The 27,920-nt window shown below is 44.7% G+C and overlaps 1 protein-coding gene across 2 annotated transcripts in view; it reads left to right on the top strand.

Annotated features, from left to right (window-relative positions):
- Positions 1–25,529, top strand: part of DENND10 (DENN domain containing 10) — a 33,164-nt gene extending 7,635 nt beyond the window's left edge. Inside the window, exons 3-9 of one of the 2 annotated variants that reach the window (XM_055247461.2) lie at positions 145–224; positions 6,126–6,274; positions 8,956–9,067; positions 12,419–12,519; positions 18,459–18,566; positions 21,570–21,664; positions 23,993–25,529. In XM_055247461.2, coding sequence (XP_055103436.1) covers positions 145–224; positions 6,126–6,274; positions 8,956–9,067; positions 12,419–12,519; positions 18,459–18,566; positions 21,570–21,664; positions 23,993–24,169 — 822 coding nt within the window. In that variant the 3' untranslated portion in view covers positions 24,170–25,529. The remainder of the gene's footprint in view (positions 1–144; positions 225–6,125; positions 6,275–8,955; positions 9,068–12,418; positions 12,520–18,458; positions 18,567–21,569; positions 21,665–23,992) is intronic. The other variant, XM_055247486.2, reaches the window with a different exon arrangement.
- Positions 25,530–27,920: the final 2,391 nt, after the last annotated feature.

Below are 27,920 nucleotides of genomic sequence, written 5' to 3'. Positions count from 1 at the left end.
GAAGTAAGTGAGGACTTGTACATTTTGGTCTTTTTCTTTTAATACTGTTGTGTCTTGTACAAAAGGTTTGTTAGAATATAGTGATAAAAATTCTGCTAAAGTGTCTTTAAAAAATGTATTTTTTTTGTTGTTTCTTTTGAACAGGTGACTCATTTTTCTATTGTTCTGACCGCCAAAGATTTTAACCCAGAGAAGTATGCTGCCTTCACTAGGATATTGTGTAGGTCTGTATAAAAATTGTATTAAATGCTAATATACAAAATGAAGACCTTAATATAGTTATATAGCAGATTTCTACACTGAGAGAGCAAAGTTCAGCCTTGTGTCTCCCCAGCATAATCTTTAGTAGCCCTTCACAGACTGTAAAGAGGGCCTTTCTTTTTTGCTCTGTTGATACTTCTCTTATTTGGGTAAATGATCTAGGGGGAGAGAAGAAGCAGTTTTATAGCTATTGTAGCTCCTGGGTGTTTTGAGTCACTTCCTACTTTTGATTTGTTACTTCTGTTCACTTCCAGTCTAGAATTCCCTTAGTAGGTTGGATAAGTTAAGGGCCTTATGACACGGTAAACTGGTCCGTATGTGTCAAGGTCTGTGTGTGCAGTCATTTTGGGGAAAGAATTATGCCGAAGTGCAAGAACACATTTCTTAACTGGAATGCTGAGAAGCTAGGGAATTCTGATTAATTGGTTAGTCACGATTCAGCTAGACTCTTTTAGTTTCATCTCCATTGTTGAAAAATTTATCTAAAATATACCAGTCTACTTTCTTTTCTTTTTCTTTTTCTTTTCTTTTTTCTTTTTTTTTTTTGAGACAGGGTCTCACTCTGTTGCTCAGGCTGGAGTGCAGTGGCTTCATCATGGCTCACTGCAGTCTTGACCTCCCAGGACTCAGGTGATCCTCCCACCTCAGCCTCCCATGTAGCAAGGACTGCAGGTGCGCACTTCCATGCCTAGCCAATTTTTAATATTTTTTATAGAGACAGGGTTTCACCATGTTGCCCAGGCTGGTTTCAAACTCCTGAGCTCAAGTGATCTGCCCATGTTGGCCTCCCAAAGTGCTGGGATTATAGGCATGATGAAACTCTTTTTTTTTTTTTTTTTTTTGAGACAGTCTCGTTCTGTCGCCCAGGCTGGAGTGCAGTGGCGCTATCTCGGCTCACTGCAAGCTCCGCCTCCCGGGTTCACGCCATTCTCCTGCCTCAGCCTCCCAAGTAGCTGGGACTACAGACAGCCGTTACTACGCCCAGCTAATTTTTTGTATTTTTTAGTAGAGACGGGGTTTCACTGTTAGCCAGGATAGTCTCGATCTCCTGACCTCATGATTCGCCTGCCTCGGCCTCCCAAAGTGCTGGGATTACAGGCGTGAGCCACCGCGCCCGGCCTGAAACTCTTTTTTTATGTGTTAAAGATATTAGCTCTTTCTTAATGATGAAGCCTTTTGCAGAGTTTTATTTATTTTGTTTTTGTTTTTGTTTTTGTTTTTGAGGCAGAGTCTCACTTTGTTGCCCGAGCTGGAGTGCAGCGGGTGATCTTGGCTCACCGCAACCTCTGCCTCCTGGGTTCAAGTGATTCTCCTGCCTCAGCCTCCTGAGTAACTGAGATTACAGGTGGGTGCCACCGCACCCAGCTAATTTTTTGTATTTTTAGTAGAGACGGGGTTTTGTCATTTTGGCCAGGCTGGTCTTGAACTCCTGACCTCAAGTGATCCGCCCGCTTTGGCCTCCCAAAGTGCTGGGATTACAGGTGTGAGCCACTGCGCCCTGCCTTGCAGGGTTTTAGTGGTGATTTTTTTTTTTGTTTTTTATTTTTTTGGTTGTTGTCTTTTTTTTAGAGACAGGGTCTTGCTCTTTTGCCTAGCCTGGAGTGCAGTGGCATGATCATAGCTCACTGTAACCTTGAACTCCTGGGCTGAAGCAGTCCACTCACCTCAGCCTCCCAAGTAGTTAGGACTACAGGTGTGTGCCAGTGCTCCTGGCTAATTAAAAAAAAAAATATATATATATTTTGTAGAAAGGTGGTGTTACTATGTTGCCCAGGCTGGTGTTGAACTCCTGGGGTCAAGTGATCCTCTGCCTTGGCTTTTCAAAGCGCTGAGATTACAAACGTGAGCCACTGCACCTGGCCCTTTAAAAAAAAATATTGTTGTTACTAGATAGAATTATAATCCTAGGTGTCATGTTACCGTCAGGCTTTTGCCTAATACAGAGATTTTTGGGGGCACTGCGGGTGAAGGGAATTTTTTTTTTTTTTTTTTTTTTGAGGCAGAGTCTCGCTGTCGCCCAGGCTGGAGTGCAGTGGCGCGATCTCGGCTCACTGCAGGCTCCGCCCCCCGGGGTTCACGCCATTCTCCTGCCTCAGCCTCCCGAGTAGCTGGGACTACAGGCGCCCGCCATCTCGCCCGGCTAATTTTTTGTATTTTTATTGGAGACGGGGTTTCACTGTGTTAGCCAGGATGGTCTTGATCTCCTGACCTCGTGATCTGCCTGCCTTGGCCTCCCAAAGTGCTGGGATTACAGGCGTGAGCCACCGCGCCCGGCTGTTTTTGTTTTATAAGCCCAATAAATGGTTGCCTTTTGGCTATTTTTGTGCATGAATGTATATACACACACCAAAAAAGCAAAAAAAAAAAAAAAAAAAAAAGGAAAAGCTCTATGGTAAGACTATCTTCTCATTACCTAAGGGTTTCAGTTAGATTATATCTTGGCTAAATGAGATTTCACCATTTTTGCAACCAGCCAGAATAAAAAAGCTTCCTACTCTCATAAGAAATTCCAGGTGAATGTCTCACTGTGGATAAACAGTTGTCTGCTAATGTGGCACTTACACAAAGGGAGATGATTATTGCCAGAAAAGACGCTATCCAGAAGCCATAAACCAAAAACACTACAGAGGTATTTTTGAACAAACATTGGACTCCCATTTCATTTGGTTGAGTCCGGGTTATGTTGCTCAACTGAATTCATTGGGAAATATTCTGGAGTCCAAAAGGCAAGGTTGCTTCAGACCCCACTTCCTGCCCAGAAGGAGGCCCAGAAGGTTTCTCAGCTTCTGCAGTGTGTGGCATTGTAGTATCCTGGATTTCCTCTCCTGTCACCGTGCAAGAGAAGTGAGGAATCGGAGCTACTGCCAGCCGCCTCCTCTGCTTCCTGCCCCTTCATGCAGCACTATGCTCACTCTTGCATGTATGCAAGTCCAAGTATTTACACACACACACACACAGGTCTGCGTGTACATGCACACACTCATAGGCAAAGACTTCTTTTCTTCATGACAGTGAGGTTGACATGGAGTTGCCTCCATTTCTGGTGAGGAGCAGGCAGGCGTGCCTTCCACACACAGCTTGCTGTTCACAGCGGCAGTGGAAGCCCTCATGAGGGAACCTCATTCTCTATGTGGCTGCAGATTCACTGCCGTGGTCCCCTTCAGCCTCTAGTCACTTGCCGCTAGTGGCCTTGCTAGAGAACTGGGGTTTCATGCACACTTGCAGTCAGCTGTCCAGGCCAGGTGTGGCAGCCTATGGATGTCTATCTGAACAAGGTGCTCGGGGTCACACTGTGGGCTTTTCCTGTGGAGCGGTTTTGGGGGGATTTCCTCCTGGCCCAGGGGTGTCATGTAGGAAGTAATCTTATCCTACCAACCTTATGTTTCTCTTCTCTATTACTGTGTATTGTTTCTATTTTATAATTTTTTTTTTTTTTTTTTGAGATAGAGTTTCACTCTGTCACCCAGGCTGGAATGCAGTGGCACCATCTCGGCTCACTACCACCTCCACCTCATGGGTTTAAGTGATTCTTGTGCTGCAGCCTCCCAAGTAGCTGGAATTACAGGCACACACCACCACACCTGGCTAATTTTTATATTTTTAGTAAAGATGGGGTTTCACCATGTTCGCCAGGCTTGTCCCGAACTCCTGGCCTAAAGTGCTCGAGCCTCTTGCCTTGGCCTCCTAGAGTGCAGAGATTATAAGTGTGAGCCACAGCACTCGGCCTCTATTTTAGAAAGTTAATGGCATTTTGATTTTTTTGTTGCTGGTAGTAATAAAGCACAATTAGAAATACAGGAGAATATACAGTGAAAACTAAGCTCCCTCCTCCTGTTCCCAGACTCCACTTCTACCTCCTGATCCCCACTCCATACAACTCCCGTGACCTCCTTCTTTATATCCTATCAGAGAAGTTTTTCTCCCTGTGTGAGCCTGTGTGTGAGTTCCTGGGTTTGAATGTTTTTTACATGTGCGAAAGCTCGCCACATTCATTGTTCTCTACCTTTTTTCCCTCAAGTTGTGAATTGAATTAGTAATTTTTAAAAAAACACTGATGATTGACAAAAGTTGGCAAGCCATTAAAACACTTGCTTTTTTCATTTAGTCTATGATAAATATAATTTTCAAATGATCTGTCTTTTTTTTTTTTGAGACGGAATCTCGCTCTGCTGCCCAGCCCGGAGTGCAGTGGCATGATCTTGACTCACTGCAACCTCCTCCTCCTGGGTTCAAGCGATTCTCCTGCCTCAGCCTTCCAAGTAGCTGGGATTACAGGTGCGAGCCACCAGGCCCAGCTAATTTTTGTATTTTTAGTAGAGACAGGGTTTCACCGTGTTGCCCGGGCTGGTCTCTAACTCCTGGCCTCAAGTGATCCGCCCACCTCCGCCTCCCAAAGTGCTGTGATTACAAGCGTGAGTCACTGTGCCCGGCCCTCAAGTGATCTGTCTTAAATATGTTTTATTTTCTTCCCGATTTTCTATCCCACCAGCTCCTGAAAGGCCCAAATAGACCCAGTCATGTTTCTCAAGCAAAATTTAATTTTAGTTGCTCACAGGAAGAGATTTCAAGGGGAAGAGACGGATTCCACATGTGAGCTATAAATGCAGCCAGTTTCCTGTCAGCATTTTCTAGAAGCTTTAACTTGATGATGAATGTCTAATGTGCATTTATCACCAGAAACCTAAAGGAGTTTTGATTTCTTAATTATCTAAATATAGCTACCTCTGGGAACTCATTTAATAATAAGTATGGGTTCTACAACTAATTACTGGTTTCTCTGTGAACAGTGCGTAAAACTCGTTTCTTGTCAAAGGAAATCTCAGTAATAAAACAGAGTTGTATGACTGAGAACCCCAGTTGTGAATGTAAGACACAGGATAAGTGCACAACATTCTTGAGAATCCTGGGACCTCAGGAAGTTCGTACTTCATTCTCCTGCCTTAGTAACGACAATGGGCTCCCAGATGTAAGGAGACGGCTGAGTCCAAAGAATTGTTGAAGGTCTCTCAAGCTTTTTCTTTTTTTTTTTTGAGACAGAATCTTGCTCTGTCGACCTGGCTGGAATGCAATGGTGCAATCTCAGCTCATTGCAACCTCTGCCTCCCTGGTTCAAGTGAGTCTCCTGCCTCAGCCTCCTGAGTAGCTGGGATTACAGGCATGTACTGCCACACCTGGCTATTTTTTTTTTTTTTTTTTTTTTTTTTTGGTATTTTTAGTAGAGATGAGGTTTTGCCGTGTTGGCCAGGCTGGTCTCCAACTCCTGACCTCAGGTGATCCGCCTGCTTTGCCCTCCCAAAGTGCTAGGATTACAGACATGAGCCACTGCACCTGGCTGCTTTTTCTTTGAAATATATTTTTAATTTAGAGAGAAATGACGCTACTTGAAAGTAATACTACTTTCTACGTGAAAAGATTCAAGCATTCAGGCCAAGTGCAGTAACTCAGCAGTAAGTGCAGCTGTAATCCCAGCACTTTAGGAGGCTGAGGTGGGCGGATTACCTGAGGTCAGGAGTTCGAGACCAGCCTGGCCAACATGGTGAGACCCCGACTCTACTAAAATTACAAAACTTAGCAGGGTGTGGTGGTGCACACCTGTAATCCCAGCTACTCGGGAGGCTGAGGCAGGAAAAACGCTTGAACCCAGGAGGTGGAGGTTTCAGTGAGCTGAGATTGCACCGCTGCACTCCAGCCCGGGCGACAGAGTGAGACTCTGTCTCAGAAAAAAAAGAAGAGTGAAGCATTCAGAAGGGCAGTAGCAAGGTGGCCTCAGATTCTTGAGAAGGCACCCATACCAGCCTGGGTGCACGTCTCTACATGATTTGTGCCAAATGAAAGCACAGTTGCTTTGTTGTCCTTTCTTACAGAATGTACCTGAAACATGGGAGCCCAGTTAAAATGATGGAGAGTTATATTGCAGTTCTCACAAAGGGGATATGCCAGAGTGAAGAAAATGGCTCTTTCCTTAGTAAGGATTTTGATGCCCGAAAGGCCTACCTGGCTGGCTCCATCAAAGGTAAGAAAGGAAAAAACAGGCCAGGCACAGTGGCTCACGCCTGTAATCCCAACACTTTGGGAGGCCGAGGCAGGCAGATCACGAGGTGAGGAGATCGAGACCATCCTGGTTAACATGGTGAAACCTCGTCCCCACTAAAAATACAAAAAATTAGCCAGGCGTGGTGGCACCCGCCTGTGATCCCAGCTACTCAGGAGGCTGAGGCAGGGGAATCAGTTGAACCTGGAAGGCAGAGGTTGCAGTAAGCCGAGATTGCGCCACTGCACTCCAGCCTGGGCGACAGAGCGAGACTACGTCTCAAAGAAAAGAAAAACAAAAAAAAAAAGAAGGTAAAAAACAAAACCCTTTCAACAACAAAATCCCCAAGTCGAAAACAATCTCATTACATCCTATTGTGCCTAATAGAATAATTAGATAATTAGATTATCTAATTAGAATTATCTAATAACTAGATAATTCTAATCCTTCCATACATTATTTTCATTTACATATTTTTCATTTGTACACAAGAGTGTACCTTTAACCCCTGTATTTCCTTATTGAGTTAGAATTCTCTCAGAGGAAAACAGGTTTTTGTGGTGTTTGTTTCCATATTTTTCTATTGGCTATTTTAGAAATGTTTTCTCGCTGGTGGGCTGAATTTTGTGGCCCGAGGTCTTCATGGATTACATTTCTTTTCTTAGATCTTAGCAGTTATCGCTGTCATCTGAGGAGCCCAAGGCCTTGACCACAAGCTCCTAATTTAAGTTCCAGCTGTAAAATCCGAAATGCTGACAGCTCAGGCCTAAGCCACAGACTTCAGGGTCCCTGAGCAGAAGGCGAGGGTAACTCTGAAGGCGAGGCTGCCCTCTGTCATGTCCTCCCATGGTGCCCATCTGTCTTTGCTTTTGATCCCGCTGTTCTTTGAATTTTCTCAGCATCCCTGTTGAGGTGGTACGTGTTTGTCAGGCTAACTTAAGGACTTAAGTAATTATACTGGGGGACATGGGGGAGTTAATAGACTTATTTTTTTTCCTTTTGAGACAGGGTCTTGCTTTGTTACTGAGGCTGAAGTGCAGTGGTACAATTACGGCTCACTGTAGCCTCAACTTCCTGGGCTCAAGCAATCCTTCCACCTCAGCCTCCCGAGTAGCTGGGACTATAGGTGCATACCACCATGCCCAGCTAATTTTTTTTTTTTTTTTTTTTTTTTTGAGTCAAGAGTCTCACTGTGTCACCCAGGCTGGAGTGCAGTGGCACAATCTCAGCTCACTGCAACCTTTGCCTCCCAGGTTCAAGTGATTCTTGTGCCTCAGCCTCCCAAGTAGCTTGGACTACAGGCACCTGCCACCACACTCAGCTAATTTTTTTTTTTTTTTTTTTGAGATGGAGTTTCACTCCATCAAGTGTTGCCCAGGCTGGGTGGCGCAATCTTGGCTCACCACATCCTCCGCCTCCTGGATTCAAGTGCCTCAGCCTCCCAAGTAGCTGGGATTACAGGCATGTGCCACCATGCCTGCCTAATTTTGTATTTTTAGTAGAGATGGGGTTTCTCCATGTTGGTCAGGCTGGTCTCGAACTCCTGACCTCAGGTGATCCATCTGCCTCGGCCTCCCAAAGTGCTAGGATTACAGGCATGAGCTACCGCGCCTGGCCGCTAATTTTTATATTTTTAGTAGAGATGGGGTTTCACCATTTTGGCCAGGCTGGTCTCAAACTCCTGACCTCAGGTGATCCACCCGCCTCGCCTCCCAAAGTGCTGGAATTACAGATGTGAGCCACTGTGCCCAGCCTAATTTTGTATTTTTAGTAGAGATGGGGTTGCACCATGTTGGCCAGGCTAGTGTCAAACTCCTGACCTCAGATGACCCGCCTGCTTAGGCCTCCCAAAGCGCTGGGATTACAGTGTGAGACACTGTGCCCAGCCCCAGCTAATTTTTAAACATTTTTTAGAGACAGTCTCCCTATGTTGCCCAGGCTGGTCTCAAACTCCTGGGCTCAAGTGATCCTCCCACCTTGGCCTCCCAAAGTGTTGGGATTACAGACATGAGTCACCCTGCACCTGGCAGACTTTTTTTTTAAATCAGGAAGTTTTAATGATATAGAAAGATGCTGGTTCCCTTCACATCAGTTGTTTCAGTTTTTTGTGAGTCTAGCTTCCTCTATGCATCCCATCATAGAGTCCCTTGCGGGGCAGAGCACACATCCTGGGAAGCTGACATAGGATAGATCTACTCTTCCACCAAATAAAGTGTTTGTATGCTTTACAACATTTGCCTAAATTCTCTGTATTAAACATAATTTTGTAGGCCAGGTGCTGTGACTCAAACCTGTAATCCCAACACTTTGGGAGGCTAAGGTGGGTGGATCACTTGAGGTCAGGAGTTCGAGATCAGCCTGGCCAACATGGTGAAACCCTGTCTCTACTAAAAATACAAATATTAGCCAGGCGTGGTGGTGTGTGCCTGTAATCCCAGCTACTCGGGAAACTGAAGCAGGAGAGAAACTGAAGCAGGAGAATCGCTTGAGCCCAGGAGACAGAGGTTGCAGTGAGCAAAGATCTTGCCACTGCACTCCAGCCTGGGTGACAGAGTGAGACTCGGTCTCAAAAAAAAAAAAAAAAAAAAAAAAGAAAAGAAAAAAATCTTTATTTCTTTGCATGATGTGTAATTCAGTAACATTAAAATTTCTCTTTTTTGAAGACATTGTATCTCAGTTTGGAATGGAAACTGTTATCTTACACACAGCACTGATGCTAAAGAAAAGAATTGTGGTGTATCATCCCAAGATAGAAGCGGTCCAGGAGTTTACCAGGTATCATCTCTAATTATAAAAAAGTGTTAACTTTGTTGGCAGACAGTTTGCCGCACTAGATGTTACTGTGTGCTCTGCTGTGTTGCACGTTTGCTATAAATAGCATGTGGTGAAATATCACCTTTGGTCTGAAGTTTCTGTTTAGCTCTAGTAGTTCAAAGTCACTGATTTGGACTATTTATGACTATTTTAGAGCAGGGGGTTAGCAAACTTTTCCTTGGCAGACAGTAAATATTTTAGGTTTGTGAGCCATATGGTCACTGTCCCAACTACTCAACTGCCTGGGTAGCACAAAAGCAACCATGGAGGACACATACATAAATGACTTGGCATGGCTGTGGTCAATGAAACTTTACATTCAAGGACAGGCAGTTAGCCTGTGGGCCATAGTTTGCTGAACCGTTTCAGGTAAATTGTTCCTTCTGTTCAGTTTTATCAAAGACTCTTTTTTTTTTCTTGTTTTAATTAAAAAGTTTTAGAGCAGGACAAAGACTCTTTTTTTTTTTTTTTTTTTGAGACAGAGTCTCGCTCTGTCACCCAGGCTGGAGTTCAGTGGCGCAATCTCGGCTCACTGCAAGCTCCGCCTCCCGGGTTCACGCCATTCTCCTGCCTCAGCCTCTCGGAGTAGCTGGGACTACAGGCGCCCGCCACCACGCCCGGCTAATTTTTTATATTTTTAGTAGAGACGGGGTTTCACCGTGATCTCGATCTCCTGACCTCGTGATCCACCCGCCTCGGCTTCCCAAAGTGCTGGGATTACAAGCGTGAGCCACCGCGCCCAGCCAAGACTCTTATTTTGATAGTACATATAGATTTTTTAAATTTTATTTTCATTTTTAGTAGAGATGGGGTCTTGCTGTGTTGCCCAGGGTGGTCTCAAACTCCTAGGCTCCAGTGATCCTCATGCCTTGGCCTCCCAAAATGCTGGGATTACAGGTGTGAGCCACTGTGCCTGGCCAAAATACATAAAGATTTCGTTGTTGTTAATAATTTTTTTGCCAGAGGGGTCAGCTCAGTGCCAAGAGGTGCCTGCCAGGCCCTGCCCCCTCTAACAGCTCCCCCACCTGCCATACAGATTTTTAAAGATTTTTTGTTTACTAAATCTAACTTGTTACTAGGTCCTTTTAAATTTTTTTCATTTTTATTTTATTTTATATTTTTTGTCGAGATGGGGTTTCTTGGGTCTCACTATGTTGGCCAGGCTGGTCTCGAACTCCTGGGCTCGAGTGATTCTCCTGCCTCTGTTGAGATTACAGACATGAACCACCACACCCAGCCATTAGGTCTTTTTTTTTTTTTTTTTTTTTTTTTTTTTTTTTTTTGAGACAGAATCTCTTGCTTTGTTGCCAGGCTGGAGTGGTGCAGTGGCGTGATCTTGGCTCACTGCAACATCCACCTCCCGGGTTCAAGTAATTCTCCTGCCTCAGCCTCCTGAGTAGCTGAGACTACAGGCACGCACCACCACACCCAGCTAATCTTTGTATTTTTAGTAGAGATGGGGTTTCACCATGTTGGCCAAGATGGTCTCGATCTCTTGACCTTGTGATCTGCCGTCTCGGCCTCCCGAAGTGCTGGGATTGCAGGCGTGAGCCCGTAATCCCAGGTCCTCCTTTAAAAGCAAGCGCCCGGCCAGGTCCTCCTTTAAAAGCAAGAGGACTTAGCATTCGTGTTGGGTTTACTGTATGTCAGACATTTTATAAGATACCTTAAATTATTAAATTTACTCATAACAAGAACCCTGCAAGGAAGTATTTTTACCCTGTTTTATGAATGAGAAAATTAAGGTTGGCAGAGTATAGATATAAGGTAATGAAAAGAACAAAGGCTTCATAGTCAGAAAGACCTGAGTTAAAATCTTGGGAGGGCAACTTATTAGCTCTGTGAACACATGAAAGATACTGAATGTTGGCCGGGCATGGTGGCTCACACCTGTAATCCCAGCACTTTGGGAGGCTGAGGCTAGCAGATTGCCTTAGATCAGAAGTTCAGGACCAGACTGGGCAACACAGCAAAACCCCAGCTCTGTAAAAAAAATACAAAAATTAGCCAGGCATAGTGGCATGCACCCGTAGCCCGAGCTACACAGGAGGCTGAGGTGGGAGAATCGCTTGAGCCCAGGAGGTGGAGGCTGCAGTGAGCCATGATCACGTCACTGCACCCCAGTCTGGACGACGGAGTGAGGCCCTGTCACAGAAACAAAACAAAAGATATTGATTGTTTCTGAGCCTGTGTTCCTTTATCTGTAAAATGAAGATGGTAATATCTACTTACAAGTTTGTTTTTAAGACTGGCAATAATTTGTGTAAGATGCTTAACATGTACCTAGCCTGTAAGACACACTTTAGAAGTTATTATTGTTATGGTCATGATTGCATCAGATTTTGAGAGGGCCAGAATTTTTACCCTGCCCTCTCTGGGTCCAAAAGCCTATATTTTCTATCCCATCACCTTTTCCCCCTCTACGTATGCTACTTAAACTGGAGCAGTCACAGCTTCTGAGATTATTTAGCAGGGCACCAGGGGGTTCATGAAGCCACAGGTAAACTTGATACATCTTGTTGCAGTCATTATTCTACCATAAGTTTTTTTCAGAGAAACCTGTGTCGTAGGAAAACAAACACACTTGGTTTGCGAGTTTTACTAAAATTTTAAATATAAATGGGAGACTTCCAGAAAATTTCTTGCTTGCAGAGGTGACTTTGAATTTTACCCTCAGACTCCCTTTCCATGGCAGTCTCCAGAGTGGGATTTTCAGAGGAAAACCTTAGAAGCGTCACTCCTTGCTACCACCGGGATCTTTTGAAACTTCACCTTGAGCTTTCTGTAGCTGATCTGATCCCCAAAAGCAGAGTTTAAAACATTGCATAGAGGCTGGGTGCAGTGGCTCACGCCTGTAATCCTAGCACTTTGGGAGGCCAAGGCAGGCGGGTCACCTGAGGTCAGGAGTTCAAGATCAGCCTGGCCAACATGGTGAAACCCCATCTCTACTAAAAATACAAACATTAACCGGGCCGTGGTGGCAGGCGCCTGTAGTCCCAGCTACTTGGGAGACTGAGGCAGGAGAATTACTTGAACCCCAGAGGTGGAGGTTGCAGTGAGCCAAAATCATGCCATTGCACTCCAGCTTGGGTGACGAGTAAAACTCCATCTCAAAAAAATAAATAATAAAACATTGCATTGCTTTAATTTGAAGCCCAGAAGTTAGCACATTCGAGGCTTGGTCTCACTTCTGTCCCTGATTAGCTGTAGACTCTACCCTCTTCATTTCCTCCTCAGGAAGAGGAGAAGGGGCAGGCTGAGTCTTTAAGGTGTGGACCAGCAACAACTTGAATTCTTGCCTTGATTCCCCAGGACTCTGCCTGCCCTGGTGTGGCACCGACAGGACTGGACCATCCTTCACTCTTACGTGCACCTCAACGCCGATGAGCTGGAAGCCCTGCAGATGTGCACAGGTAGACAAGAGGATCCCAGGGGAGGGGAGGAACTGTTTCACTTTGTTTTTTTTCCTGAGACAGACTTTCACTCTTGTTGCCCAGGATGGAGTGCAATGGCGCGATCTTAGCTTACCACAAAGTCCGCCTTCAATTCTCCTGCCTTAGCCTCCCAAGTAACTGGGATTACAGGCATGCGCCATCAAGCCCAGCTAATTTTATTCCACTTTAAAGAGGGTTTTTGTTTTTATTTTGTGCATTCCTAAGTGGAATACTGATCCTTTATTATTTCTTTGGCACATGCAATCAATTTTTTGCCCTTAAAATTTTTTTTTTTAGTTTAAAAAAAAACTGTGGCCGGGCGCGGTAGCTCATGCCTGTAATCCCAGCACTTTGGGAGGCCAAGGGGGGCAGATCACCTGAGGTCGGGAGTTCAAGACCAGCCTGACCAACATGGAGAAACCCCATCTCTACTAAAAATACAAAAAATTAGCTGGGTATGGTGGCGCATGCCTGTAATCCCAGCTACTTGGGAGGCTGAGGCAGGAGAAGCGCTTGAACCCGGAAGGCGGAGGTTGCGGTGAGCCAAGATCACGCCATTGCACTCCAGCCTGAGCAACAAGAGTGAAACTCTGTCTCAAAAAAAAAAAAAAATTGTAAAATGCATATAGGATTTACCTTTTTTTGGCCGGGCGCGGTGCCTCATGCCTATAATCCTAGCACTTTAGGAGGCTGAGGCGAGTGGATTGCCTGAGCTCAGGAGTTTGAGGCCACCCTGGCCAGCATGGTGAAACCATTGTCTCTACTAAAATACCAAAAAAACAAAAAAAAAATAGCCGGGTGTGGTGGTGGGTGCCTGTAGTTCCAGCTACTCTGGAAGCTGAGGCACAAGAATCGCTTGAACCCAGGAGGTGGAGGTCGCAGTGAGCCGAGACTGAGCCACTGCACTCCAGCTAGGGCGACAGAACGAGACTCTGTCTCCAGAAAAAAAAAGATTTACCTTTTTTTTTTGAGACCAGGTCTTCATATGTTGCTCAGGCTGGTCTTGAACTCCTGAACTCAAGCGATCTGCCCATCTTGGCCTCTCACACTGTTGGGATTACAGGCGTCAGCCACTACGCACAGCTACATTTACATTTTTAACCATTTGTAAACATATAGTTCAGTGGCATTAAGTACATTCACATTGTTGTTCAGCCATCATCAAAATGCAGCCTATTTTCGGCTGAGCACAGTGGCTCACACCTGTAATCCCAGCACTTTGGGAGGCCGAAGTGGGGTGATCGCCTGAGCCCAGAAGTTCCAGACCAGCCTGGGCAACATAGGAGACCCATCTTTTAAAATTTTTAAATTATAAAATTAAAAAAATGCAACCTATATTTAACTATTTAACCTGTAAAGTTCTTTTTTTTTTTTTCTTGAGATGGAGTTTTGTTCTTGTTACCCAGGCTGGAGTGCAATAGTGTGATCTCGGCTCACTGCAACCTCCGCCTCCTGGGTTCAAGCAATTCTCCTGCCTTAGCCTCCCTAGTAGCTGGGATTACAGGCACCTGCCACCATGCCCAGCTAATTTTTGTATTTTTAGTAGAGACAGGGTTTCTCCATGTTGGCCAGGCTGGTCTCAAATTTCTTACCTTAGGTGATCCTCCCGCCTCAGCCTCCCAAAGTGCCTGGATTGCAGGCATAAGCCATTGCGCCTGGCCGAACTTGTAAAGTTCTAGTCTTAAAAGTTTATCAGTGACTTTTTTTTTTTTAATCTTTTTAATTATTATGGGTATATAATAGGTATATGTATTTATGGGGTACATGTGATGTTTTGATACAGGCCTACAATGTATAATGTTTACATCAGGGTAATTGCAGTATCCATCACCTCAAGCATTTATGATTTCTTAGTGTTAAGAACATTGTGATTCCACTTCTAGTTTTTTTTGTTTTTTGTTTTTTGTTTTTTTTTGAGTTGGAGTCTCACTCTGTTGCCCAGGCTGGAGTGCAGTGGCACGATCTCAGCATACTACAGCCTCCACCACCCAGGATCAAGCGATTCTCCTGCCTCAGCTGCCCGAGTAGCTGGGATTACAGGTGTGCACCACCATGCCCAGCTAATTTTTTTGTATTTTTGGTAGAGAGTAGAGATGGGGTTTTACCATGTTGGCCAGGCTGGTCTCCAACTTCTGACCTCAGGTGATCCACCCGCCTCAGCTTCCCAAAGTGTTGGGATTACAGGTGTGAGCCACTGTGCCCAGCCAACTTCTAGGTATTTTTAAATATACAATAAACTATCATTCACTGTAGTCACCCTATTGTGCTATCAAATACTAGGTCTTATTCATTCTAACTATATTTTTGTATCCACTAACCATCCCAAATTTTCCCCCTCTCCCCACTACCCTTCCTAACCTCTGGTACCCACCATTCTACTATCTCCCTGAGTTCCATTGTTTTAATTTTTAGCTCCCCCAAATAAGTGAGAACATGCAAAATTTGTCTTTCTGTCCCTGGCTTCTTTTACTTAACATGATGCCTCCAGTTCCATCCATGTTGTTGCAAATGACAGGATTTCATTCCTTTTTATGGCTGCATAATATTCCACTGTGTATATGCACCACATTTTCTTTTCCATTCATCTGTTGATGGACACTCAGTTTGATTCCAAATCTTGGTGGTTGTGAACAGTGCTGCAATGAACATGGGAGTGGTGGTATCTCTTTGATAAACTGATTTCCTTTTTTGGGGGTAAATACCCAGCAATGGGATTGCTGGATCATATGGTAGTTCTATTTTTAGTTTTTTCAGAAATTTCCATACTATTCTCCATAGTGACTGTATTAATTTACATTCCCACCAACAGTGTACGAGAGTTCTTTTTCTCTACATCCTTGCCCTAGTTTGTTATTGCCTGTCTTTTTTGAGATGGAGTCTCCCTCTGTTGTCCAGGCCAGAGTGCAGTGGCACGCTGTCAGCTCACTGCAACCTCCACTTCCCTGGTTCAAGCAATTCTCCTATCTCAGCCTCCTGAGTAGCTGGGACTGCAGGCGCCCACCACCACGCCTGGCTAATTTTTGTATTTTTAGTAGAGACAGAGTTTCACCATATTGGTCAGGCTGGTCTCGAACTCCTGACCTCAGATGATCCACCTGCCCTGGCCTCCCAAAGTTCTGGGATTACAGGCATGAGCCACCACGCCCAGCCATCTGTATTTTTTTTTTTAGAGACAAGGTCTTGCTTTATTGCCTGGGCTTGTCTTGAATTCCTGGGCTCTGGGATTACAGGCATGAGCCACTGTGCCTGGCCATTTTCTTATGAAAATTTTTCTGTCTCTTTTTCTTTTCTTTTTTTTTTGTTTGGTTGTTATGTTTTTTTTTGAGACAGGGTCTTGCTCTGTCACCCAGGCTGGAGTGCAGTGGCTCAATCTCGGCTCACTGCAACCTCCACCTCCTGGGCTTAAGCCATGCTTCTACCCCAGCCTCCCAAGTAGCTGGGACTACAGGCATGTGCCAGCATGCCTGGCTAATTTTTGTGTGTGTTTTTTTTTTTTTTGTAGACATAAGGTTTCACCATGTTGCCCTGGCTGGTCTCAAACTCTTGAGCTCAAACAGTCCTCCCGCCTTGGCCTCCGAAAGTGCTGAGATTATAGGTGTGAGCTACTGTGCCTGGCCTAAAAATTTTTAATGTTTTTTATTTCCCAGTTATTAATTTATCTGGAATAATTTTTTGTGTAGTTTGTGAGTTTGGGATCTGACTGAACTTTTTTACCCTATGGATAACCACTTGGAGCAGGACATTTATTGAATAGTCTTTCTTTTTTTCAGTAATGAGTAATATTACTTGTCATCTGTCACATTTTCTCATTCATGGGTGGGCCTGGGTCTGGCTCTCAGCAGTAGGTTTTGGTTTTGTTGTTTTTTAAATTATTTTATTTTATTTTATTTTTTTGAGACAGAGTCTCGCTCTGTTGCCCAGGCTGGGGTGCAGTGGTGTGATCTTGGCTCACTGCAACTTCCACCTCCCAGGTTCAAGCAATTCTCATGCCTCAGCCTCCCAAGTAACAGGGACTACAGGCGTGTGCCACCATGCCCAGCTAATTTTTTTTTTTTAATATTTTTATTAAAGATGGGGTTTCGCCATGTTGCCCAGGCAGGCCTCGAACTCCTGAGCTCAAGCAATCCACCTGCCTCGGCCTCCCAAAGTGCTAGGATCACAGGCATGAGCCACCGCGCCTGGCCACCAGCTAATTTTTGTATTTTTAGTAGAGACAGGGTTTCATCATGTTGGCCAGGACAGTCTCAAACTCCTGGCCTCAAGTGATCCTCCCACCTCAGCTTTCCAAAGTGCTGGGATTACAGGCATGAGCCACTGCCCCCCATCTGTTATTTTTTAACTGTCCTTGCTTGGTAAAGTAAAACTCTAGGAATGATAAATTGGTCCTTGTATTAGTGTGTTCTTGCACTGCTATAAAGAAATAACTGAAGGCCGGGCAAGATGGCTCACACCTGTAATCCCAGCACTTTGGGAGGCCAAAGTGGGTGGATCACCTGAGGTCATGAGTTCAAGACCAGCCTGACCAATATGGTGAAATCCTGTCTTTACTAATCATAACAAAATTTAGCCAGGTGTGGTGGCATATGCCTGTAGTCCCAGCTACTCAGGAGGCTGAGACAAGAAAATTGCTTGAACCCAGGAGGTAGAGGTTGCAGTGAGCCAAGATCGTGCCACTGCACTCCAGCCTGGGCAACAGAGCAAGACTCTGTCTCAAAAACAAACAAACAAAAAGGCCAGGTGCAGTGGCTTACGCCTGTAATCCCAGCACTTTGGAAGGCTGAGGCAGGCAGATCACAAGGTCAGGAGTTCGACACCAGTCTGGCCAATATGGTGAAACCCCATCTCTACTCAAAATACAAAAATTAGCCAGGCGTGGTGGTGCACACCTGTAGTCCCAGCTACTCAGGAGGCTGAGGCAGGAGAATCTCTTGAACCTGGGAGGTGGAGGTTGTGGTGAGCCAAGATCACGCTACTGCGCTCTGGCCTTGGTGACAGAGCCAGACTCTGTCTCAAAAAAAAAAAAAAAAAAACAACTGAGACTAGGTAATTTATAAAGAAAAGCAGTTGAATTGGCTCACAGTTCTGCAGGCTGTACGGCAAGCATAGTGGCTTCTGCTTCTGTGAAGGCCTCAGGAAACTTACAATCATGGCGGAGGGTGAAGGGGAAGCAGGCACGTCTTACGTGGCTGGAGCAGGAGGAAGGTGGGGGAAGGTGCTGTACACTTTTAACCAGATCTTGTGAGAACTCAATCACGAGAACCACACTAAGGGGATGGTGCTAAACCGTTCATGAGAAATCACCCCCATGATCCAATCACCTCCCACCCGGCCCCACCTCCAACATTGAGGATTACAGTTCGACATGAGATTTGGGTGGGAACACAGATCCAAACCATATCAGTCACTCCTCAAATAATTTTTTTTTTTGGTAGTTGTATTGCTCTGTGAAATCAAAAAAATCTGGGAATCATTGTTCTAACACCAATCCCAGAGGTCTGCTAATTCCTGAGTTGCCTTGAATCCTTAAAGACAATGCCATTTCCACTCTGAGAACCATGCATGTGGCATTGGTTTCCTGAAGGCAAAGACCTGAAGGGGGAACATCAGTCAAGAGAGTCCTGGCTACCTTCTGCCCCAGCTGTCATTCTTGACCCCAAGAGCAATGATTGGAAAGTAAATGCCCTACATTAGTCTTGTCCTTGACACTGATGGATAATTTTGGAATATTTGGTGTTGTGTGAATGTCTTCAGGCAACTGATAATAATGTAGTCTTACTAACTGCCACAGGGTGCAGCTAATGTTCCCGAATGAATAAAGCAGTGAAAGAGAGCACTCGATGAGCTTTTAGACCCAATTCTTTTGACGGGTTCACATATTTCTTCCTACTCCAGTAAGGTTGCTTATGTTTGTGATGCAGGTTACGTCGCTGGATTTGTAGACTTGGAGGTGAGCAACAGACCAGACTTCTATGATGTGTTTGTGAATCTGGCAGAGAGTGAGATTACCATTGCTCCCCTTGCAAAAGGTTTGTTCTCTGTTCTGTTCTTGATACAAGATATAAGCCAAACAGTTGTACATTTTTAGGCTGATTCTCTAAAATCGGTATTTGAGGGCTAGCTTACCCACTTTGCTGAAGATGGATATTTCCGTGTCTAGAACACAACATTTATTCCTATAGACATAGACATATTAGCAGAACATCCCGGGTGCTTATGCAGCAGATTATATGCTAAGAAGTTAAGTAGTCTGTTCATCTTGTTTCACCACTTTTGTGTTTAAACAAGGTGTATTATCTACTGCCACATAACAAATCACTTTAGAACTTAGCGGTTTATTTTTTATTTTCTTAATTTTGAAATGTCTCTGAGTCATACAGAACTTAGTGGTTTAAAACAACACATATTCCTTTTCTTTTTCTTTTCTTTTCTTTCTTTCTTTCTTTCTTCTTTCTTTCTTTCTTTCTTTCTTTCTTTCTTTCTTTTTCTTTCTTTCTTTTTTTTTTTTTTTTTTTGGAGGCAGAGTCTTCCTCTGTTGCCCAGGCTGGAGTGCAGTGGCCTGATCTTGGCTCACTGCAGCCTGTGCCTTCTGAGTTAAGGTGATTGTCATGTCTCAGCCTCCCAAGTAGTTGGGTTTACAGGCATGCACCACCATGCTCAGCTATATATATATATATATATATATATATATTTTTTGAAATGGAGTCTTACTCTGTTGCCCAGGCTGGAGTGCAATGGCGCGATCTTGGCTCACTGCAACCTCCGCCTCCCAGGTTCAAGTGATTCTCCTGCCTCAGCTTCCTGAGTAGCTGGGATTACAGGCACCCGCCACCGCACCCAGCTAATTTTGTATTTTTAGTGGAGATGGGGTTTCACCATGTTGCTCAGGCTGGTCTTGAACTCCTGACCTCGTGATCCGCCTGCCTCGGCCTCTCAAAGTGCTGGGATTACATATGTGAGCCACTGCGCCTGGCCTAATTTTTGTATTTTTAGTTGAGACAGGGTTTCACCATGTCGGCCAGGCTGGTCTCGAACTCCTAACCTCAAGTGATCCACTGGCCTCAGCCTCTCAAAGTGCTGGGGTTACAGGCGTGAGCCATCATGTTTTAAAGCAGCAAATATTTATCTCACAGTTTTGGCGGATCAGGAATGACTTATCTAGAGGTAGTTTTGGTTCAGGAAGTTTCAGTCACAATATCCCAGAGCCACGGTCATCTGAAGGCTCCACTGGGGCTAGAACATCCACTTTCAACGTGCATGGCTGTTGGCAGGGGGCCTCAGTTCCTTCTGCCATGGGCCTCTCCATAGGGCTGCTTGAGTGTTCTTACAATATGACAGCTGGCTCCCCAGGAGTGAGTGACCCGAGAGAGAAACGGAAGTCACAGTGCGTTTTATAATCTTGTCTTGATAGTCACCATTACTTCCTCCATATGCTATTTGTTAGAAGCAAATCACTAAGTTTAGTCAACACTTGAGAGAGGAATAAGTCTTCACCTCTTGAAGAAAGGAGTATCAAAAAATATGTAGATGTTTATCACTACACAGGGTTAAATGTGACTCCAGTATGGAAAATCTTTTTGAAGCATGTCTCAGTAAGCATAAGGGAATGAAACTGTTCTTAGAGCTGATGACCAGGAAAGGGTGTACTAGTGTTAGAGTGGCATTCTCAGACATTTTAAATTGTTCCAAATTAGGCCGGGCGCGGTGGCTCACGCCTGTATCCCAGCACTTTCAGAGGCCAAGGCGGGTGGATCACAAGATCAGGAGATTGGGACCAGCCTGGCTAACACGGTGAAACCCCGTCTCTACTAAAAATACAAAAAATTAGCTGGGCGTGGTGGCAGGCGCTTGTAGTCCCAGCTACTTGGGAGGCTGAGGCAAGAGAATGGCGTGAACCTGGGAGGCGGAGCTTGCAGTGAGCCAAGATCGCGCCGCTGCACTCCAGCCTGGGCAGCAGAGCGAGACTCCGTCTCAAAATAAATAAATAAATTAAATAAATAAATTGTCCCAAATTACAGCTACATAAAGTAGAAAAGATTGGCTTAAATGCGTGTTGAGCCCAGAGCACTACTCAGGTAGTGGTTTTAGATGGGATTACTGATTGACAGCTTTGTTTTGTCACTTATCTTTCTCCTAAAAGTGGGGGCAGCTGAATGCTGACTCATTGGGAATTGTTAGATTCGATTATGTGAACAATTCAAATTAATAGAACCATAACTGGCTTCCCTTTAATTCCTTTTAAAATTGCAAACATAATGCATGCTTATGGTGAAAAATTCAAACTATGGGGTCAGATCTTTAGGAAATAACTGCCTTTTGCAAAGCGAAAGTGAAAGAAAACTGGCTGTGGCCAGGGCCACTTAAGCAGCTGAAGCATTAGGACCAGAAAGGGTGGCCATCTCCCTGCTGCCCTGTGTTGCTCTGTGTCTATAAAATGGGCTCATCCTAATCCGCACCATTTGAATGGAGTTTGTCTCTTCAAGTGACAGACGAGTTTCTATTAACCTCCTCAGTGCAGACAGTAGCAATGTATGTAACCAAGCTAACTTAGGTGGTTTCCTTTGCTCATTTCTAAGAATCTAAACGAATTGAGTGCCCAGCTGGCTTCTACAGAACTGACAGGAAGCTCCTCTTTCACAATATTCCCGCCAAAACAATAAATTTCTTAACTGTAAAGAGCTGGACTAGAACGTCAGACTCTTGGCGTATAGTTACAACTTAGTTGTAGTCAGAATTGTTCATTATGCTTTGTCTGGGAAGAAAAATAAAAATTCTGGTCAGGTGGGTGTGAAGGGGAAATCTGGTTTGGTGTGATTTGTTTTTATGTTGGCCAAGAAGTATAAATCATGATTATATTATGCCTTTCCTCCCAGCATGTTGTCATATTTGTGTCTAGTGATAAAATGGACATGTGGGAGGTTGTCAGCTGCTTTTTGAAAATTCCCTCAGTGTGGTCTTTCAAGTTTTCAGATAGATGGCATGATTGTTCTATTATGTCAATTTCTAAATATTCACCTTCTCGATCTCACCAGAGGCCATGGCAATGGGTAAACTGCACAAAGAAATGGGTCAGCTAATTGTTCAGTCTGCAGAAGATCCAGAGAAATCAGAGAGCCAGGTTGTACAGGTAACTCCCTCACCTTCTGACTTACTGAAAGTCCTGACCCATGAGAATCCTCGTTGCCCACCTATCCCCCAGCATTAAAGACATATTCTTACAATATCGGCAACATATGTGAATTTGAGTTTTGCATTACTGTGTTGTTCACAGACTAAAAGTGCTACCTAGATGACTTAGTGTGATGTATGAGACCTTGGGGAGGGCAAGTAAAAGTGCTGGGAATGCTGTAAGGGTTCAAAAATACATGAATGAATTAATGATGTCAGCAAACAAGGAAGAAGACATGACTCTTTTTTCAAGTTTCACTGTCGCCGAGGGTGGAGTGCAGTGGTGCAATCTTGGGTCACTGCAATCTCCACCATGCGGGTTCAAACGATTCTCCTGCCTCAGCCTCCCAAGTAGCAGGCACTGGGATTACAGGGGCCTGCCACCACACCTGACTAATCTTGTACTTTTAGTAGAGATGGGGTTTCACCACGTTGACCAGGCTGATCTTGAACTCCTGACCTAAAGTGCTTCACCCACCTCAGCCTCCCAAAGTGCTGAGATTACAGGCGTGAGCCACCATGCCTGGCCAGAAGACATGATTTTAATGAGTACTTTAGTGAGTCCTCAGCCACCCAAAAGCAATAAAGCCTGCTGGCAGGTGCCGGGTTATTCATCCCAGGCAGAAGAGGACTTTTGGGAAGAGATTCCTTCAAAAAACAATAGCAGCATTTCTCAAAAAGTTAAACATCGAGTTACCATATGATTTAGCAATGCTGTTCCTGGGTATAGACCCAAAATAATTGAAAGCAGGGACTCGGCTGGGCCCGGTGGCTCATGCATGTAATCCCAGCACTTTGGGAGGTCGAGGCAGGCAGATCATCTGAGGTCAGGAGTTCGAGACCATCCTGGCCAACATGGTGAAACCCCGTCTCTACTAAAAATACAAAAAAAATACAAAAATTAGCCGGGTGTGGTGGTGGGCGCCTGTTAATCCCAGCTACTTGGGAAGCCGAGGCAGGAGAATCACTTGAACCTGGGAGGCGGGGGTTGCAGTGAGCCGAGATTATGCCACTGCACTCCAGCCTGGGCAACAAGAGTGAAACTCCATCTCAAAAAAAAAAAAGGAAAGAAATACCACTGCATATGTGGTCCCTGGTTGACCAAAACGTCATTATGTGATGCATGACTGTACTTGTATGGAAATATCCATAGCAGTGTTACTCACAGTAGCCAAAACGTGGCAGAAGCCACCCAGTGTCCTTCAGCAGATGAATGGGCAAGCAAAATGTAGTCTTTATATACAATAGAATATTACTCAGCTTAAAAAGGAATGGAATGTTTTGAATGTGGCTTTTGTTTGGGGGGAGGGAAGGAACAGAATTCTGATACATGCTGTAGCATGGATGAACCTTGAAACCATGCTAATGAAATAAGCCAGACACTAAAGGGTAAACGTTGTATGATTCCACTTATATGAGCTATTTAGAGCAGACAAATTCACAGAGTTAGAAAACAGAATAGTGGTTCCTAGGGGCTAAGCGAGGGGAAATGGGATTATTGTTTAATGGGTACAGAGTTTCTGTTTATGATGATGAAACGTGGTGGAAATAGTGGTGATGGTTGTGCAACGCTGCAAATGTACTTAATGCCACTGAATTATACACTCAGAAAATGATTAAAATTGTAAAAAAAAAAAAAAAAAACCACACACTGTGATTTTTCTAAGTTAATTTTGTTTCATTTTTCCTAATTTTTCCCTTAAAAAGAATTATCAGACCAGATGCAATGGCTCAGATCTACAATCCCAGCAGTTTGGGAGGCCAAGGTGGGCAGATCGCTTGAGCCCAGGAGTTTGAGACCAGCTTGGGCAACATGGTGAAAGCCCATCTCTACAAAAAGTATTAAAAAATTAGCTGGGTGTGGTGGCGCACGCCTGTAGTCCCAGCTACTCAGGAGGCTGAGGTGGGTAGATCACTTGAGCCTGGGAGGTTGAGGCTGCAGTGAGCCATGATTGCACCACTGCACTCCAACCTGGGTAACAGAGCGAGACCCTGTCTCGAAAACAACAACAACAAAAGGAGCTTTTTGTTGTTCGTTTTTGAGACAGGGTTGCCCAGGCTGGAGTGCAGTGGTGCAATCATGGCTCACTGCAGCCTCTAACTCCTGGCTCAAGCCATCCTCCTGCCACGGTCTCCCAAAGTGCTGGGATTACAGGCATGAGCCACCACGCCGAGCTAATTTTTCATAATTTATAAACAGTCTGAAAAAATAGCAAGAAGAATTCTAGAGACTAAATATTCCAATTTCGGATACTAACATGTTGCGTATTTTCCTGTTCTATTAAAGGATATTGCTCTAAAAACAAGAGAAATCTTTACCAACCTAGCACCGTTTTCAGAAGTTTCGGCTGATGGAGAAAAGAGAGTCCTTAATTTGGAGGCACTAAAGCAAAAACGATTTCCACCAGCAACAGAAAACTTCCTTTATCATCTAGCAGCAGCGGAACAAATGCTGAAAATCTGACTCTGTGACAGAACGTATCACTGATGACTGATAGAAAGCCCTCTTTCACTCTGATTATCCATTAACTACGTGAAGTCCTGAAAATAACAGAGAAACTGTTATATATTTTTAGTGATTTATTTGCAAGTATTGAGATTTGACCTGAAAAACAATGAAACACATGAACACACTTCTGATTTTCTCCTAGCTGATTAGTTTCCTGCCTGCTGTCAGTGCTGGACAAAGTGCTATAACTACTTTATATAACATTACAAAACAGCTAGAGGTCCTGGGGTAAGAGAAAAAAAGCATATCACGACAAACATGAAAGCCTTCATTATTACACGTTCCAGTTTGTCTCACTGTGTAGTCATAAGCTAATGGTTTATTTTCAGAAAGCTGCCTAAAACGTTGCTTTGTATTCTTCTAGGAAGAATTTTAATTCCTCCTGAGGAACTCTACTTTCTGAGCCAAACTGCTAAGTTTTCTGCGGAACCGTCTAGAAGATCATTCAAGAGACCCTGCAGTTGCACTTTCTTGTAAAAGTTTAAAAAAAAAAAAAAAAAAAAAAAAGGTTTTTCCCGGCCTTTGAGCATTTTGCCTATAAGAGTTTTGCATATATTTTATACTTGAGTAGACAACCTTAATAATCCATATTTATACTATCACAGAAGTAAGCATTTGGCAAACATTCAGCCATTAGCACTCATTTAACCCTGTTAGCAATATTCTTTTGAAAAAAGTGCCAGTCCTTATGTGATAAACTAAGAAGCCCACTGAATATAAAAGTATGTAGGACTGAAACAGTGACCTTAGATTATTGCTAAGGGAATATGAAATTAACTTCCTACAGGGGCCAAAACCAGAGAAAGACTTCAACAACTTCGATGAAAGTAGTTTGGCCACATGTCAAGCCAATTGTTTGTATTCATTTATGTACCTTTTTCATAACTGGAGACCTTAAAATTGCCAAATAAGCATGGAGGTCTAAATGATGTACTTGTTAGTGTATTCATTCATATTGATTGTAAAGGATTATTTTTCACTCAGTACTGATGTCCTTGGAAATCTTACCTGGAAACATGTTTGCAAAAAACATTGGATCTTTCATCTTTTTCTTGGTATTACATATTTGTTAAATAAAAATTAAACACCCTGTCTTTTTGAGTGAGGGCAGGGAGGACCTGAAATAAGACGGTGTTTACTAAGGCAAATAATTGAAAATTAAATCTGCACTTTATGGAAATGAAAAATATTAACATCTTTTTCCTCATTTTTTTGTATTACTATATTAGCTAATGATCAAAGTTGTTAAAATTATAAATTTATGATGCAGAAATAAAATTGAAATATTTTGATATTCAACTACTTTTAGGTGGGTGACGAATTGTCCCCTCTTTCTCTAATTCTGCTCATTACAAAGAAAACGGGGAAAAAATACCTTTTTTCAACTGTGAGGGCACTAGGGAATTTTTAAAAGACCTGTCTGAAAGTTCAAGATGGCCAAGGGCGTGGTGGCTCATGCCTGTGATCCTAGCACTTTGGGAGGCCGAGGTGGGCGGATCACCTGAGATCAGGAGTTCCAGACTAGCCTGGCCAATGTGGTGAAACCCTATCTCTACTAAAAGTACAAAAATTAGCTGGGCGTGGTGGCACATGCCTGTAATCCCAGCTACTTGCTACTTGGGAGGCTGAGGCAGGAGAATTGCTCGAACCCAGGGGGTGGAGGTTGCAGTGAGCCGAGATTGCACCATTGCACTCCAGCCTGGGCAACAGAGCAAGACTTGGTTGGTCTCAAAAAAAAAAAAAAAAAAGTTCAAGCCGTCCCTCGCCACACACCCTTTCCTGCTGCCCTAACCCTCCTCCACTCGCCTTCCTGGAGCCGCCTCTGTAACTTCATTCTCCTGTCCTTGGAAGGTGCCTTCACATTTCTGTCATCTGTTAGTGGTTAAACCTCCACCTGCAACTGTTGCCCATCTTGTTCTCTAACTTTAATTTTGGTTAGTGTCAGCCTATGGTCAGACTGAGCCATTTACCGATTCTGTCCTTTTAAGCTGTTACGAAACTTTCCTCACCAAATTTGGAAATGAACCATCATTCTGGCCTCGGGGAAACAAAACCACAGATAAATTCTTTGGTAATTTGGGGTAGGGTGTGTTGGAAACATTAGTCCAGTACTCAAATGTTCAGGTACCTGCTCTGTGCCATGCCTGTGTTGTATTTTGAGCTACCCTGATGGGCAGCAGCCCCTGCTCTCGCGGTGCTGCGCACAGTCCACTTGGGGAATAGGGTCAGCAAACAGGCTGCTGTAGTGCGGCTAGTGCTAGGCGCGATGTGTGAAACAGTGGTATTGGAGTACATAGATGGGGACCCAGTTCAGTGCTGTCAATCCTGGAAGGCCTCCTAGAGGGAGTGATCAATGTCAAAGTCAGACCTGAAGCATAAGCAGACATCTACTCAGACCAGAGGAAATAGCTGTGTGAAGGCCCTGAGAAGAGACCACAGCACATGTGAGGACCTGGAGGGTCTAGAGGGAGGAGAGGGAGTGGCAGGATATGAGTATGGGAAAGGCTTGCTGTGGTGAGGAATGTGGGGCTTGATCTTGACGCACTGGGAAGCCGTTTAAGGCTTTTCAGGCCGGTTGCGGTGCTCAGGCCTGTAATCCCAGCACTTTGAGAGGCCAAGGCGGGTGGATCACGAGGACAGGAGATGACAGCCTGGCCAACATGGTGAAACCTCATCTCTACTAAAACAAAACAAAACAAAAAAATTAGCTGGATGTGGTGGCTGGTGCACACCTGTAGTCCCAGCTACTCAGGAAGCTGAGGCACAAGAATCACTTGAACTCAGGAGGTGGAGGTTGCAGTGAGCCAAGATCGCGCCACTGCACTCTGCACTCCAGCCTGGGTGACAGAGCGAGACTCCGTCTCAAAAGAAAAAAACAGCTGTTCAGCAGGTGTGGTTTAGAAGAGCAGGCTGGAACGTGGACTGGAGGGAGTAGACAGGAGATGGGCCAGGCAGTGCCAGCAGGGGATGCTGTTGGACTGCGCTGGGCGGTAGCAGTGGGCATACGTGGGTTCCAGACTCCATGTACTGGGCCCCGTCTACTGAATAGGCTGGGGGTAAGGTGGGGAGAGGGCGCCTCCAGTGATCCTGTCTGGTGCACCTGGGTAGGTGGTGGTGTCAATTCCTGAGACTGGGAGGGAGAGCTGATCTCAGGTTTGGATGGGTTGAGTTTGAGGTGTCTGGGACATCCAAATGGCAAAGTACAGCCAAGCAAGCAGCTCAGTGACCAGCCTGAGTGCCCAGCAAGGTGGCAGTGCGGCAGTGCCACATTCAGGTGGTTCATGGATGACAGAAATCTTAGCAGAATGGGAGGTGGGGTGGAGACAGTGAGGGCGGACAACTCTTTTAAGGTGTCTGGCTAAGCCAGGCGTGGTGGCAGGCGCCTGTAGTCCCAGCTGCTCAGGAGGCTGAGGCAGATGGGTACCGTGAGCCCAGGAGTTCAAGGCTGCAGTGAGCTATGGTTGTGCCACTGCACCCCAACCTGGGTGACAGCAAGATCCTGTCTCTAATGAGGCAGGTGACACGCAGTTTATTTCGAGACACAGTCATTCTGTTGCCTAGGCTGGAGTGCAATGGCGTGACTTTGGCTCACCGCAACCTCTGCCACCAGGGTTCAAGTGATTCTCCTGCCTCAGCCTCCTGAGTGGCTGGGACTACAGGTGCGCAACACCACGCCTGGCTGATTTTTGTATTTTTAGTAGACATG

The sequence above is a fragment of the Symphalangus syndactylus genome, chromosome 2 (assembly GCF_028878055.3).
Source record: "Symphalangus syndactylus isolate Jambi chromosome 2, NHGRI_mSymSyn1-v2.1_pri, whole genome shotgun sequence".
Lineage (NCBI taxonomy): Eukaryota > Metazoa > Chordata > Mammalia > Primates > Hylobatidae > Symphalangus > Symphalangus syndactylus.
This window is presented reverse-complemented; position numbering and strand designations above follow the sequence as displayed.